Source organism: Theropithecus gelada, chromosome 8 (assembly GCF_003255815.1).
Source record: "Theropithecus gelada isolate Dixy chromosome 8, Tgel_1.0, whole genome shotgun sequence".
NCBI lineage: Eukaryota > Metazoa > Chordata > Mammalia > Primates > Cercopithecidae > Theropithecus > Theropithecus gelada.
Genome location: NC_037676.1, coordinates 16,633,667 through 16,650,427, shown reverse-complemented (window position 1 = coordinate 16,650,427; position 16,761 = coordinate 16,633,667). Strand labels below are relative to the sequence as shown.

Genomic DNA, 16,761 nt, shown 5'->3' with positions numbered 1-16,761 from the left:
AGATGGGAGAAAACCGCCTTAGGGCTGAAGTTGGGACATGCTGGCGGCAATGCTGCTCTTTATGCACTAAAAAGGTTTATGGAGATGTTTGCATATGCGTATCAAGGCACGGCACTTTTCCTTAAACTTATTCATGTCACAGAGATCTTTATTCATATGTCTTACTGCTGACCTTCTCCCTGGGATGATCCTATTATCCTGCCACTTCCCTTTTCCAAGATGGTAAAGATAATGATCAATACATACTGAGGGAACTCAGAGACCGGTGCTGGCGCGGGTCCCCTGGGCCCACTTTTTCTTTCTCCATACTTTGTCTCTGTGTCTCATTTCTTTTCTCAAGATTCTCGTTCCACCTAATGAGGAACGCCCACAGGTGTGGGGGGGGCAGGCCACCCATTCGTATTGGTGAATACTTCTGTTAAAATGTTTATTTCTTGGCCCTCTCGTGCAGCCTAAGGCAGCGGCAGCATGTTGGGCCAGAGCACGTCGGTGGCGCTCTCCGGCTTTGTGCTCAGCGCACTCCCCTTCCAGCACCTCAGTATGGACTCAGAGACGGTATTCTTGGGGAAGTAAAAGTTGAAGCCAAAAATAGCATTACTGGGGCCGGGCACGGTGGCTCACTCTTGTAATCGCAGCACTTTGGGAGGCCGAGGTGGGCGTATCACAAGGTCAGGAGTGCGAGACCAGCCTGGCCAACACAGTGAAACCTCGTCTCTACTAAGAATACAAAAATTAGCTGGGCGTGGTGGCAGGCACCTGTAATCTCTACTAAGAATACAAAAATTAGCCGGGTGTGGTGGCGGGCACCTGTAATCCCAGCTACTCAGGAGGCTGAGGCAGGAAAATTGCTTGAATCCGAAAAAAAAAAAAAAAAAAATAGCATTACTGATTCCCAAATGGATGATGTTGAAGTTGTTTATGCAATTGACATTGAGAAATATATTCCATGCTATCAGCTTTTCAGCTTTGATAATTCTTCAGGTGAAGTAAATGAGCAAGCACTGAAGAAAATATTATCAAATGTCACAAAGAATGTGGTGGGTTGGTACAAATTCCATAGTCATTCAGATCAGATCATGACATTTAGAGAGAGACTGCTTCACAAAAACTTGCAGGAGCATTTTTCAAACCAAGACCTTGTTTTTCTGCTATGAACACCAAGTATCATAACAGAAAGCTGCTCTACTCATCGACTGGAACATGCCTTATATAAACCTCAAAAAGGACTTTTTCACAGGGTACCTTCAGTGGTTGCCAATCTGGGCATGTCTGAACAACTAGGTTATAAAACTGTATCAGGTTCTCGTATGTCCGCTGGTTTTAGCCAAGCAGTACAAACACACAGCTCTAAATTTTTTGAAGATGGATCCTTACGGGAGGTACATAAGATAAATGAAATGTATGCTTCATTACAAGAGGAATTAAGAGTATATGCAAAAAAGTGGAAGACAGTGAACAAGCAGTAGATAAACTAGTAAAGGATGTAAACAGATTAAAAAGAGAAATTGAAAAAAGGAGATGAGCCCAGAGTCAGGCAGCATGAGAGAAGAGAATCCAAAAACACTCAGGAGAACATTTTTCTTTGTCAAGCATTACGGACCTTTTTACCAGAATCTAAATTTCTTCATTCATGTGTTATGTCTTTAAAAAATAGATATGTTTCTAAAGGTAGCTGTAACAACAACCACTATCTCGATGTAGTAGACAATCTGAACTTAATGGTAGAACACACTGACATTCCTGAAGCTAGTCCAGCTAGTACACCACAAATGATTAAGTATAAAGCCTTAGACTTAGCTGGCAATTCAAGAGATCATGGCGGGCGGATCACGAGGTCAGGAGATCAAGACCATCCTGGCTAACACGGTGAAACCCCGTCTTTACTAAAAATAAAAAAATTAGCCAGGCGCGGTGGCGGGCGCCTGTACTCCCAGCTACTCGGGAGGCTGAGGCAGGAGAATGGTGTGAACCCAGAAGATGGAGCTGACAGTGAGCCGAGATCGCGCCACTGCACTCCAGCCTGGACTACAGAGCAAGACTCCGTGTCAAAAAAAGAGATCATGGCTGTTAGACACAGAAGACAAACCATCTAAAACAGATACTGATAGTAGTAACCAAAAAAAAAAAAAAAAAAAAAACATCCAAAATGAGCAGCCCAGAAACAGCTGAAGAGACTGAAAAAGATGAAGGTTTTGGTGAACATTCACCGTCTCCCACGTTTTGATCCTTTTAACCTTAAAAGGAGATTTTTTAATTTGGCTGATGGGTAAAGCCAAACATTTTTATTGTTTTTACTAGGTTGAGCTACTTGCTTACCTAGTAAAGGTAAGTTCATTTGTTTTTACTATGTTCACCTGTTTGCAGTAATCCACAGATAAGTCTTAGTGCATTTATTTTACAAAGTACTTTTTCGAACATCAGATGCTTTTATTTCCAAACCTTTTTTCACCTTTCAATAAGTTGTTGAGGGGAAGGCTTACACAGACACATTCTTTAGAATTGGAAAAGTGAGGCCAGGCACAGTGGCTCACAGCTATAATCCCAGCACTTCGGGAAGACAAGGCAGGAGGACTGATTGAGGTCAGGATTTAGAAACCAGCCTGGGCAACACAGAACCATCTCATTAAAAAAGAAAAGTATCAGAAAAGCAAGAATAGCCTCATTTTCACAATGTGGGAAGAAATTTATATGAAAATTTATCTGAGTCATTAAAATTCTCCTTAAGTGATAATTTTTTAGAAGTACACTATGGCTAGAGTTGCCAGATATAATGCTGTATATCACGCAATAAATTTGCAAAACATGATCTAAAATTTAAATTTGTCCTACATTTGTACTTGCTAAATCTGGCAGCCTTAATTATTATGCAACTATAACCCAATGCAAACAGTAATGTCTCCCCTACTTTAGAGTCCTTTGCCTGAAATTTAGCAAATCCATAATTTTGAGTACAGCATAAGCCTGGTAATCCAGTGTGTTTGGGACAGGTCAGTGGAACTCAGAACTGATACATATATACATACATGTTTATCACCTTCAGTGTCTATTAGATATAAGTCATCTTTTTATGTAAAAGACACTACTGGTTTCAGGATAGACTTGTCTAGGAATATTTTGTCCTCTTGTTGACAGCACCACTATACATCCCAATGTAACATTTCTACAAAGGGAGGATCTCTTAACCAGGCATACTTACATTTGCTAGTTAGAAAATCACTCTGAGCAGTTTTAACTCCCTTCAATTGAATGGTGTATTACATTATATGAGCTATCTGGGGACCAGATATAATGACAGTCATACAGAACCACTTTTATTCAACATATGTAAAATGTGATAACATTTTAAATAAGCGATTTGCTTAATGAACCTTGATTGATATGAAGGGGAAGTGTCATTCTTTACGTCACTCCTGAAACACTTTTCTATCCAAAGGTTGGTTTGAGTCAGTATTGGCATCATACAAGCACTTACTATAAAAAAAGTTTATTAGTGGCAATGTGATAGAATTTATTCCCGATATCTGATGTTATAAACTTTAGGGTCCCTAAAATATGCAGGATCCTTGTATGTAACTGGCATAAACCCCGTGAAGAGATAATTAAAGTTCTTGACAAAGCATAATAAGCACAATTTCAGCTAGCTCAATTCAGTTGTTGAGGTACTCTTACCCATTATTTGAGCTCTCTTAATTACTTTTGTGATTTCTTTGTTTCTTCCCACAAAGACCTGTAAAATAAAAAGCTTCCTTATTCATAAAAAATGTCAATAAAGTTAAAAAAATTTCTCTAACTGAAACATTATTTCCATATCTCTTGACCTTTTAGTACACATTTTTGTATATTCAGTTTTACTAAATCAAGTCAAACCTGTTCCAAGTAATGTGGTGTTATATGCGATAGGCTTCATTTAGGGTGGGGTGGCTAGGTTGCAATGCTTTTAAATCAAGGCTCCACCTCAGGAACCTAGGAATGTTAGGTGGGAGATTAGGAAGTCCACGGCTTGCCAAGAACTTCAGCTATTCCATAAACAATCTGATTACATATCCTGACTCTTGCACGCTAAACAGGTTATCCAAGTCTTAAACTTGATGCTTCTTTGCAGTATTGAGCCACCCTTTCCATGGACACAATCATGCATTTGTACATTTAAATACCATTTTCTATGAACAGATGAGTATGCCAAAAACCACTGCAAAGTCTCCTACACACACCTTGCCTTGACTTTCTGTACATTTCTAGTATTAAAGAATGGTGTAGGCAAAAAAAAAACATACATGTGTAAGGAAAAAAAGACATGCCGGGCGCGGTGGCTCACGCCTGTAATCTCCACATTTTGGGAGGCCGAGGCGGGCGTATCACGAGGTCAGAGGATTGGGACCGTCCTGGCTAACACAGTGAAACCCATCTCTACTAAAAATACAAAAAAATTAGCCAGGCATGGTGGTGGGCGCCTGTAGTCCCAGCTACTCGGGAGGCAGGAGAATGGCGTGAACCTGGGGGGCAGAGCTTGCAGTGAGCCGAGATCACACCACTGCACTCCAGCCTGGGCGACAAAGTGAGACTCCGTCTCAAAAAAAAAGACATGCATAAAATGGTTTAATTTTAGGGAAGTAGATTTACATTTTATCTGAAAAGAATATCAGTATATAATAGGCCTTTGAAAGTTAGATGCATAGTTCTACAAAAGTGTTGCCTAAGAATAGTATGTCAATCGACAAATTTTTTCCATAAAGAAACTGACTTTGCTAGACTAATCACCAATTAACATCCTCTTGCACGGAAAAAATATGCTTGGTGACATGTTTAAATCACGCTTAAGAGTACTGAAGAGGAATGATCTTCAAATCAAATAGCTATTTGATTTAGTAATAACAACTAAAAGATGGGAATCCTTTTCTTCTTGGCACACTTATTTTAAGCTCCAAGGTAATTCAATAGATTCAACATTTAACACGTGTATTCAACATTACACAATTTTTTTCTGGAGTGAAATGGCTCTGAATGCCTTACAGAATTTGCCCTGCTCTCCTTAACTCTCTTACTTGATCTATTAATACTTTTCTTCTTTTCCCCTTACTCCTTCTGTGCCAGACCCACACACGTCTGCTGTAACTGAACATGCCAGGCACATTCTCCCTTTTAAGCCTTTTAACAGCTGCTGTCTCTGCCTAGAATACTCTTTCTTGGGCACACACAAAACTAGCTTCCTGGCCTCCCTCAAACTTCTGCTCAAACTTCACCTCCTTAATCATGTCTATCTGTCCCTCTTATTTAAAACTGTGACTCTACCACTTCTGATCTCCACATTTGATGCTCCTGGCCCCCCCTTTTTCTCCACAGCATTTATCACTAACATCCCATGTAATTTTCTTACCTATTATGTTTATTGCCCATTTCTCACCTAGAATATAAGCCTCAGGGTGGAAGAACTTGGTCTTTTTGTTGTTCACTGCTTATCCTCAGAGTCAGGAGACATGCTTGGCACATTGTAAGTCCGCAGTAAATATTTTTTGAATTAATAACGAATATTTCTACCATCTGCTAGCTTACTGTTCATGCAGGAACTCAAGTGTGTTTTAAGCATGTGGTATGTTTCAAAAGTTAAACTTCCTCCTTAAGGAGAACACTGTCATCTACTCCCCCTTTAAAAAAAAATAGGAAAAAAAGTAAAACAAAACATCCAACAAAAATATTGTTGAGTTTTCTAAAGAAAAAATACAAATGGATAATGGAGATTTCGGTAGCGTGCTGAGCTTCATCAAAGCACTAAAACAATGCTGCTTGAGACTTCAGAGGCTCAACCAGGAAGTGCAACCCAGAGGGCAGGATTTCCTGCAGGACTTTGAAATCCAACCCGGTCACCTACCCTCGCGACTGCGTCCACGGACGGCACGAAAGCCAAGCGAGTCTCCCTGCCGAGCTACTCGCTTCGGCCTCCTCCCAGACTGAGCTTTGCCCCGCCCACCTGAGTCCTTCGCCAGTTAGGAGGAAACGCAGCCGCTTAATGAACGGCAGAGTTTGGCTGGGAGATAAGGCTCGCGGGTCCCACCTGGCCTCCTCCCCAAGTCTAAGCGCGCTTTTCACCGAGGCCTCAATTCTGGGATTTGGCAGCTCTGCTGTGAAAGCCCAAGTGGGTAACCAACAGCCTGGAGGACCCGAGTGGATTCGTTTCTCTCTTCCTCCTCGGCCACTCAACTGCTTCTTGTCCCTGACCCCGCGGTGGGGATGAATAACTCATTTCGGGCCCGCTTTCCTCAGAGGGCAAAGATGGGTCAGGGTGGGATGTTATATTGGTGTTGAGACTCTTTGGATCCGTTTGGTGGGTATCGAGGACACTTGAATACCCGAGACAGGTTGCACCCGCCTGCCGCAGGCGTCCCGGCGAAGCTGCGCGGGTGATGCTCCCGGCCCCACCCACCTCCGGCTCGGTCCGACCAGTGCCCGCGGTGGGGGAGGGCGATGGATCAGGCCACGCGCCAGGGGCGGGCGCGACTCTTCTTCTGCTGCTCCCTTCCCAGCCTGGAAGGCGCCCTCTCTCTCTATGCCACCCTTTTCACGGCACTGAAAAGCCCCGTCCTCTCCGTCCAGTCCCGCCTCCTCCGAGTGCTCCCCCACTGCCTGGGATGGTGCGGTCCCAGGTCGCGGGTCACGCGGCGGAGGGGGGCGTGGCCTACCCCCGGCCCAGGCGGCTCTTCTGTTTGCCTCTGCTGGCGTCCGAGGAGTGGCGTTGGTCCCCGGAGCGATGCTGGGCCGGAGTCGCCTCGCCTTAGTGCTCCTGGCTGCCGCCGTCAGCTGTGCTGTCGCGCAACACGCGCCGCCGGTGAGTGAGCTTGAGCCGAGGCGCGGAGAGGAGCGTGCAGGTGCGGGCGCGGATGGAGGCGCAGGTGTGGCGGGGCGGGCGGGGGACGACGAACAGCTGGTGCTGGGCAGCGTCTTTTCGGGGGTCTGTGGTTTCGTGTACAGGGATATTGGTGCAAAGCGGGCTGGTGAACCCCGTCCTCGGTTGATTCGGTGCTACCTGGATGGAACTAGAACACCTTTAAAGGAAATCCTGATCTCTGCAGGATACCTGGAAGTGATTCGCATATTCGCAAATTTGAGTGAGTGTACTTGAATAACCAGTTCCAGGCCCTTGCATTTTGAACTGTTTAAATAAAATGTTCTGGTAGACCTGTGTGGGTTAATCAAGGACAGACTGCCTGATGGCCAGGTGCTTTCTTCCGAAGAAGTTCAGGAGCTCAGCTCAGGATACTGCAGGGCCCTGGGAAACGCTGAGTGGTCCCAAGCCTAGGCGGTGCTAGCAGCCCAGGGCATGCCCCAGAGGGCCCCCTGTGGCCTTTTGCACCCAAGTCATGGGATCGCCTGTCCCGTGGCTCTTTCCCAAGAGCAAGTCACAGGGCCACGGATTTCCTAACTGCAAGAGACAGTGAGGGGCTAGCGTGACCCTTTTATTTTACAGAAGAGGAAGTAGACCGAGAGTGAGAAAATCTTTAGCCAGAGGTTACACTGTTGTTTACTGAACATGCCTAACGCCCGAGTACTCTTGACGCTAGTACTCTTTCATAATTCATTTCTTTATAAAGCAGGCAGACTGCGTTTGTCTTTGCCAACAGACCGGATAAGTAGGAACCTGGCGCATCTGGCCTGAGGCTGAATATGAGATGGTCTTGAATAGCTTAGGTCGGTTATTGAAAGTGGAGGCAAGATGTACTTTCTTTTATACCTGTAAGGAGAAATTCTTTAAAATCATGTTGGCATATGACTTAGCCATTAAAACTGATATAATGTTTAGCAGATAAAAGTAGAATCCAGAATAGTATATACAGTTTTTCTTGTAATAGAAAAATGCACAGAACATATATGCGGACTCGATTGAAAGGCCATAAAATAAAATTGCTCTACCGTGGGTAGGGAATTAATTTGCTTGAGGGTAGTTGGTATTACCGGAATTTTGAAAGGGTTTGATGCTTTGCTACTGTCAGGGCCCTTCATTCAAAGTCCACCAGGAACACACTATGAGTTGAACAAATTGGGTTTAGTGTTCTTTGAGGCAAATAAGAACACACACCATGAGCGACGGTGGGTTATAGAAAAAAACCCATTACAGAATTTGAACTTTGGTTGCATGATTTCGGGTAAGACTAAGGAACCGGGCTTTGCTGTAGATAGAATGCTCTTAAACGAGTTGATGGGTGCAGCACACCAACATGGCGCATGTATACATATGTAACAAACCTGCACGTTGTGCACATGTACCCTAGAACTTAAAGTATAATTTAAAAAAAAAAAAAAGAAAGGGGCAATTCTATGACTAAGGAAGCAACAGCCATTCTACTTAGCAAGAGAAGGGGATGCTTGGTGTTTTGCGTTGCAGGTGACCTTGTTTTTGTCTGTGCTTGGACAAAATCCTCAAGTGGCATTGCTTTGTCTTTCTTTGTCACGTCTCCAAATAATCTTATCCGAGGTAGCTATCTGTGAGATTGTTTATGTCCAGGAGGAAAACAGAGCTTACCGGGCTGTGAGTGTCAGATGGGCTTGTAATAATATTGAGATATAGCTGTGGGACTCAGAGCAGTTTCAGGTGTTGGAGGCTGTTTTTTCTTCTTTCTCAATAGCTTTATTTATTCTAGCAAAAGTATTTTGATAGCTATTTTCAGAAGAAGAATCAACAACCTCTCAATGGATGTAATAGTTCTTACCTAGAACAGCGATTAGCAAAGTCTAGTCTGGCCACTGGTGTCAGTTTGGGAAGCTGTTTTCAATGAAATCAGAAAAGTAAGAATGCAAAACTAAAATTATTAATTTAGAATGTTAATCTTTGTTCTGATTGTATGGACTTCCAGTTTTCATTGTTACTAACACGTTCTTAAAAATCAGCTAACGGCAGAGGTAGATGTTGTGGGCATGGAATTTGTTTTGTTTTAACATCTCCATTTGAGAGAATAAAAATTTGGACCCTCCTGTGCCAAGGCCTCATTAATTTTTTTTACTGGCCTGGAAAATCCTGGAATCCATGGGCCAAAGGACCTTTAGAACCTTAGAGAAGTTCCGTGACTTCATTCTCTGAGAAGAAGAAGCAGTTTTTTGGTTGGAGTCGTTATGTGATAAACTATCGCCTCGTGGTAGCAAAAGATATTTCAAAACTACTTTTGATAAATATGAATAATGAGAACTGGCTTTAAATTGGAAACAAGTCATTTGATTTGGAACATCTGTAGGGACTTTTTGTTTGTTTTTGAGACTTTTCACAATATTCATATGTTAAGGTCCTCCTGAGTTTTTCTTCATTATTGAATTTTTTAGGAGCCTATTAAGAGATGATGGTGAAGACAGTGGCACAAGAACTGTCTGGAGAGACAGCACCAGATGACATCATCCAGGGTTCTGTAGACTCTTACTAAGGATTCAGAAATTTATCCTAAAAAATGGGAGAATCTGGAACCGGCCAATGGGAGGCCATTAAATGGTTTTAGCCAAGATAACATTTTCACTTTAAAAAGATGAGTCTGGATTGGAGGGCAGCAAGGGTAGATGTGAGGAGACTGGTCCAGAAAAGAAACAGGGTGCATTGAAGGATGGTGGCACCAGGGGTGAGGGAGAGAAGTAGATGTTCTAGAAAAAAATCAGGAGGGCAAATGAGCAGAAGGAAGGATTGGGTGACGATGAGGGAGTGAGGTGTCAGCGTGACCTGCACATTACTGAAGTGCTTCACTGGGCGAATGGTGGCATCAGTGCCAGGGAACATGGGGAGGGGAAAGCTTGGGGGCTAAAGAATGGGGATCGTTTTCATTTGGGGTATGTGTTAAATCTCAGGTGGCAGAGAAACATTCAGCAGGCCACTCGTACTGGCCCTCAGAAGAGAGACACTGAGAGTCATTGGCATAATGATATTATTTGAAGCCCTTGGAGCAGATGAACTCACCTAGAAAGAGGACTAGAGAAAGAGAAGAAAAGAGAACTAGGCAAAGGCTAAGTAACTTGCACGTGTATGTGTCAGGAAGAGGAGAAATTGCCAAAGTTAAAACAGGGCAGGCTGGGCACGGTGGCTCACGCCTGTAATCCCAGCACTTTGGGAGGCCAAGGCGGGTGGATCACCTGAGGTCAGGAGTTTGAGACTAGCCTGCCCAACATGGGGAAACCCCATCTCTACTAAAAATACAAAAATTAGCTGGGCATAGTGGCTCAGGCCTGTAGTCCCAGCTACTCAGGAGGCTGAGGCGGGAGAATTGCTTGAACCTGGAAGGCAGAGGTTGCAGTGAGCCAAGCCTGGGCAATGAGGGAAACTTCCTCACACACACACACACACACACACACACACACACACACACAAAGCAAAACAAAACAGAAGAGTAAGTGGGACAGGAAGTTCAGGGAAGAGACTAGGATGGATTAACTATGTTGAATATTATTGAGATGTCAACAGTATTATGATACTAGGCAACTGGAGGTCATTGGTCACCTCGGCCAGAGCAGTGTTGGGGGCAGAAAATAGCTTGCAGTAGGCTGAGGGTGATCGGCAGGAAAGGAACTAGAGGGGAGAGATGGCTGCTCTCAGTAATAAGTCTGACCCACTTCTTTTATTTTTATTTTTATTTTTTATTTTTTATTTATTTATTTATTTATTTATTTATTTTTTGAGACGGAGTCTTGCTCTGTCACCCAGGCTGGAGTGCAGTGGCCGGATCTCAGCTCACTGCAAGCTCTGCCTCCTGGGTTCACGCCATTCTCCTGCCTCAGCCTCCGGAGTAGCTAGGACTACAGGCGTCCGCCACCACGCCCCGCTAGTGTTTTGTATTTTTTTTAGTAGAGACGGGGTTTCACCGTGTTAGCCAGGATGGTCTCGATCTCCTGACCTCGTGATCCGCCCGTCTCGGCCTCCCAAAGTGCTGGGATTACAGGCTTGAGCCACCGCGCCCTGCCCTGACCCACTTCTTAAGATGTGTGAAGATGAAACATAATGGCTTAGTAATTAATTGCCAATGTAAACTTATTTTTATGCATCAACTTCTCATATGAGTTAACAGCATATGTCAACATTGTTGACATTGGCTATTGAATCAGCTTTAGCAATGATTTTCACACAGTTGCCAGAAATGTCATAGACCGCGTCTGGCCGAGGAATTTATTATGCTTCATCTGTTTTTCCCTACTTCTCCCAAAGAAGGAACACACAGGTGTAATCCATTCACTTTATTCAACAAATGCTGCTTGCCTACTATGTGTGCCTGACTCCTACATGCTGGGAATGTGTCCGCCAATGAGATAGATGAGGTCCTTCCTCTCATGGAGGGTTTATTCACATTCCTTTGGCTTAAATATCAGTAGCGTAATAGGATGCCATTGCATCAAAGCCCAGAAGACAAGTGAAAACATTGACAAGCTCATGTGACTTGTTATACACATAAGAAACCTGCCTCTTCGCATTCAGTGTTTCTGCTGAGTTGTACATAAGAGGACATTATAGGAAAAACTTATCTGGAAAATAGTTGTTGATGAATTCAAGAATTGAATGAAAAATTGTCTTGCAAGAGTCGTTTGGCTTCTGATGGGTATGAAAACTGACAAGGTATATAATTTTAGATTATCTTTCATTGTCTCTTTCTGAGTATTTGAATAAGACAAGCACACAAGGGCTTTCTGGACTTTTAAAGTTCATTGTTAGACGCATACATTTCATTGAGGGTCTCCTAATTCTGTAGGGCTCAAATATTTTAAGGAGCTGTACAAGTTATGTCATTTTTTAAGGGTCTGGAGCATTCATTGAGACCTTAATGAAATACTATTGTCTTTATATTTTTGTGTTTTTTAGAACGTTACGTTCAGTAGCTCTGTAATTAGTTTCTCTTAATGAATGGGGAGGACAAAGAGGCTTAAGTTTCTATCAAATAACCAGAAAAATCAGAGAATTTGCTGACCCAAGCAGTCTTTTAAAAACACTTTCCGGAGGGTTTCTTTTTTTTTTTTTTGAGACAGAGTCTCGCTGTGTCACCCAGGCTGGAGTGTGGTGGTGCTATCTTGTCTCACTGCAACCTCCACCTTCTGGGTTCAAGGGATTCTCCTACCTCAGCCTCCCGAGTACCTAGGATTACAGGCACATGCCACCACACCCCGCTAATTTTTCCATTTTTAGTAGTGACAAGGTTTCGCCATGTTGGCCAGGCTGGCCTTGAACTCCTGACCTCAGGTGATCCACCCACCTCAGCCTCCCAAAGTGCTGGAATTACAGGCATGAGCCACCGCGTGGCCAGAGAGCTTCACATGCATGGAAACATTAGATTTTTACCACTTCTCTCCACTCTGAGGAGACAACTAGGGGGCAGGGAGAAAGGTAGGGAAGGGGAGGGAGAGAGAGGGAAAGAGAAAGAGAGGGACTGGGGGGAGAGGGTTAGAGAGAATTAATTCTAAGTTGGATTTTGTTTCCTGTGATAGGGTGTAACATAGTATACCATCCCGACCACATAATCTCTGTTCATGTCATCTGTTTCTAATATTTATGTATCATCTATTTAAATTTCTACTTACCTTAATAGCGTTGTCTGTTATCAAAAGTGTGTATAAAGTTGGGGATAGTAAGAAACTTTAAGTAACATTAAATAAGTTCATTATAATTCTGTTTTAGGGCTACTCATGGGTTTTGAAGCTGTGTCTCCCTATAGAATTCTTTTTTGAGGGTGAAGAAGTAGCTCTTTTTTCCACCCTACCCCTAAAACTAACGTTTTTGCATAAATGACTTAGGCGTTCATGCTATGTGAGTCCCTGAAATACTGTAGTCTCATAGCTGCTGATGTTCTTATTTTCTCTCACATTTATCCCGTTTTCTTGCCATCAGATTCTATGCCGATTTCATGTTTGTTTATTGCAACCAAGAGTCGTTATCAACCTCAGACTCCCACATATATTGTTGCTAGCTTGCCCTTTAGCTGTTACTTCTGGGGCAGGTCACATTCTCTTCTAATCCTTGACAGAACATTTTCAACTTCGCTCACAGTTGTCTAGTAAGGAATGTGCCTGTAATTTGATGTTTATTTTGGCTTTGGAACCCAGGGTGTGCAAAATTTAATTATTAGGGAGGGATAGGAGTCATTACGTTTCACTTAATTTGCCGAGTTGATTCTAGTGGTCATCAGAAGCCCTGAACTAAGTGCAGATTATTCTGTTAGGAATTAAATTGAGGCATTGGTTTTATTATCTCTGTGGGAAGCTGTTCGATAGAGCAGGGGAAGCCATTGACTCTGATTCTGTCACCAGCTGTGTAACTTTCTGCATGTCACTAATGGAGCAGGGTCTTATGTCCACATGTGATCATAAAATTAAGCACTTGGGTTAAGTACGCATCACAGTATTCCCAACTCATAGGAAAACAATGGTCAGATAAACAAGAAAATATAGAGCGGAGTATCTCATCACAGCAGAATTTATTTACAAATTTTACAAAGTAAAATTAAGCTGCAACCCAACTAAGTCTCAAAGTAGCTCATTTATTAGCAAATAAGGAAAGCCATTTACCAATGGTGGGTTAAGTAAATTGTATTCGATTGTAGCAGCAGAAGTATTGTGTCCAGGGAAAGTGAAATTATTTTACATGTCATTAAATGAGAACCCTTGTCCTGGACTTCGGGAGCAACATCAATATCAATTAAAGAACAAAGCATGTGATTTTGAATGATTTTTCTTGACTCTCAATGTACCGATAACTGATCAGTTGTTGATATTTATTAGATAATCAGTGCCAAGTTTGAAGTGACTGAAGAGTTAGCCTCTGAATCATCTGTGTAAAACAACTATAGGCGAGGATGTTTTCAAAGAAGTTGAGAAAATAGCGATTCAGTATAACTTGAAATGGAATCTGCCAAGATATATACAAATTGACAGTGGTAATGTTTGTGAGTAGAAAATGCTGAGTTGAGCAAATTCACAAAACTTGTGAACATGCAAGGTGTTTAAAGCTTATGGTTATTTATTACAGGATTCCTTTTCAGGTACTTTATGGAAAGTATTGGAATCTCACATGTGTTATTGAACCAGCAGTGTAAACCATGAGCTTCATTTGCTCTTGTGGATCTAACCATCATCATTTCTGTGAATTTTTGTCAGAAATAGAGGCCGGATATCCTGATGTCTCTAGTGACAGAGCCATTAGATGGCTTGGTAGCTATGAAGTTTTGCAGTCTTTGAGTTCACAGTTGAGACTGAAGTTTTTCTAAACAAGAACTGCCCCCAGCCACTATTATTGAACATGAACGGCTTTGGAAATTAGCTTTTGCTACAGACTTGATATTGTTTCTTAATGAATTCAACCCAAAATTATAAGACAAAGCCACACATATATGAGAAACTTATACTGTGGGAAGGCAAATTTGACAGCTAATGTTTGAATCACAGGTAATGTCAACCTACTGTATATATTCCCTTTGTTACCAAAGTTAAAACAAGATGCTAGACCCCCATTCTTACACGGCTTTGCAGCAGATACATTTTCTGAGCTCAAGCTACAGTTCCAAGAGTTTTCTTACCTACTCTATTTTATCTTATTTTGGGTTTGTACTTTTTTAAAACAATTATTTTACTTTCACAGTACTAGTTCTCCGGAGGAAAGGAGATAAATACACTTGATACGTTGAATGAGTAACAAAAGAACCATAAAACTGTGTGGACTTTTTTGGATAAGTTTAGGAGAAGATTCTATTTTGCCACGAAGCTTGGACAACTCTCCCTAAAACAGTCTCGTTGATTCATTGTCTCAGGCAGTGATCTCAGTGTTGGGGGCTGTCCTCACCTCAAGGAGCACAGAGTCTGGTATTGATGAGGAACACGAACAAATGATTATAATGCAGTGTCATAAATGTGGTGATGTGCATGTGTACAAATGCTGTGAGAGTATAAATGAGGATATGACTATTTTTATATGGAAGATAGATGAAGTTTTCACAAGAAAGAAAATACTTGAACTGAATCTTGGAAGTTAGAACCAGCAGTAAGGAAAAGGCATTCTAGCAAGAGGGAATAGCACAGGCACAGGCTTGGAAGGGTAAGAGATCATAGGAAGTGCTTGCATAAATACTAAGGGGAGTGTCAGGAGATGAGGCTGGGATGGTAAGTTACGGAAAGATGATGAAGGGCCCTGTGCTGTGTGCCCTGCAAATCTGGTTTGGGAGGCAAATCCCAGGACAGATTGCAATACACATGGCTGGTAAGTTCAGATAACACATCCTATCAGGTCATTTACTTTTAGTGCTAAGTCAGCCTCTCTAACATAAACATTTTCCATCTGCTTTGTTACATTTGTTTGTTACTCAATATATCTGCAATATTAGAGCCAAATTATAACACTAGCACTTTCACAAATTGAATTGAAACTGAAAATCCACTTAATGGTGTAGGATTTTACAAGTTTTCTTGGAAGGAAAAGACTTCTTTTAAGAGGCATTGAAGCCGGGCGCAGTGGCTCACGCCTGTAATCCCAGCACTTTGGGAGGCTGAGGTGGGCGGATCACGAGGTCAGGAGATCGAGACCATCCTGGCGAACACGGTGAAACCCCATCTCTACTGAAAATACAAAAAAATTAGCTGGGCGTGGTGGCGGGCGCCTGTAGTCCCAGTTTCTAGAGAGGCTGAGGCAGGAGAATGGTGTGAACCCGGGAGGTGACGGAGCTTGCAGTGAGCGGAGATAGCGCCACTGCACTCCAGCCTGGGCAACAGAGCGAGACTCCGTCTCAAAAAAAAAAAAAAAAAAAAAAAAAAAAAAAAAAAAAAAAAAAGACGCATTGAAATGGTGTAAAAGAGTAAAATCAGACTTGATTTTGTCTTCACAGATTAACTACTTTTGAAATTGCTTATTCCATTAGCAAGCATTTGTTATTTTCTGAAACTTAATTTTCTTTGCTTTTTAGTGGACAGAAGACTGCAGAAAATCAACCTATCCTCCTTCAGGACCAACGTGAGTAAACATCAGATGATGAAAACTCCCTTTGACCTTTGTGAAGTTTTTCTTCTATGTAATAATTGCTCATAAACTAATGGTAGTGAATAAAATCTTAAGTCATGTTTTCCATTCTGAGACAGAGGTTTGTTTCTCAGGTTTGTGTATTATGCATTTGGCTGAGATCTTGGACAAATATGAAAATATCTTCCGATTCAAATGCCCATTGCTAGCCTATCACAATCAGCGGAAAGAAAAACATTTTCAGCCAGGCGTGGTGGCTCAGGCCTGTAATCACAGCACTTTGGGAGGCTGAGGCGGGTGGATCACGAGGTCAGGAGATCGAGACCATCCTGGCTAATGGTGAAACCCCGTGTCTACTAAAAATAAAAAAATTATCCGGGCGTGGTGACGGGTGCCTGTAGTCCCAGCTACTCGGGAGGCTGAGGCAGGAGAATGGCGTGAACCCGGGAGGCGGAGCTTGCAGTGAGCGGAGATCACACCACTGCACTCCTGCCTGGGTGACAGAGCGAGACTCCATCTCCAAAAAAAGAAAAAAAGGATTTTCATTCTCCACTAAATTCTTCTGTCTACCACGAAGTATTTTTCTCATCTTTGACAAATATAAGGGCTGTATTTGAAATAACCTGTGATCCTCTGTGGTGCCTGGATTATAAACCACCAAATTATTTTGGAACAAAAAAGCGTAGGATCCCATATGTGATACGTTCTCAAAATAAAGCTTGGCATAACAGAGCTATCGAGGACAGAACAGGATTGGAACACCTAAGAGGAGGACCAGTGTCCTGATTCACTGTGTTTAACATTAATATTTTTACTCT

At 42.5% G+C, this 16,761-nt stretch overlaps 1 protein-coding gene and 1 pseudogene across 3 annotated transcripts in view; both read left to right on the top strand.

Moving 5' to 3' along the window:
• The first annotated feature begins 468 nt into the window (after positions 1–468).
• On the top strand, positions 469–2,224 carry LOC112630697 (annotated as a pseudogene).
• A 3,589-nt stretch (positions 2,225–5,813) lies between these two features.
• ASAH1 (N-acylsphingosine amidohydrolase 1) overlaps positions 5,814–16,761 on the top strand; it is a 30,811-nt gene continuing 19,863 nt past the window's right edge. The window contains exons 1-2 of one of the 3 annotated variants that reach the window (XM_025394667.1): positions 5,814–6,130; positions 15,891–15,937. In XM_025394667.1, the coding sequence (XP_025250452.1) occupies positions 6,005–6,130; positions 15,891–15,937 (173 nt within the window). In that variant the 5' untranslated portion in view covers positions 5,814–6,004. Of the gene's footprint in view, positions 6,131–6,545; positions 6,821–15,890; positions 15,938–16,761 lie in introns of those variants that run through there. The other 2 variants (XM_025394669.1, XM_025394668.1) reach the window with 2 other exon arrangements.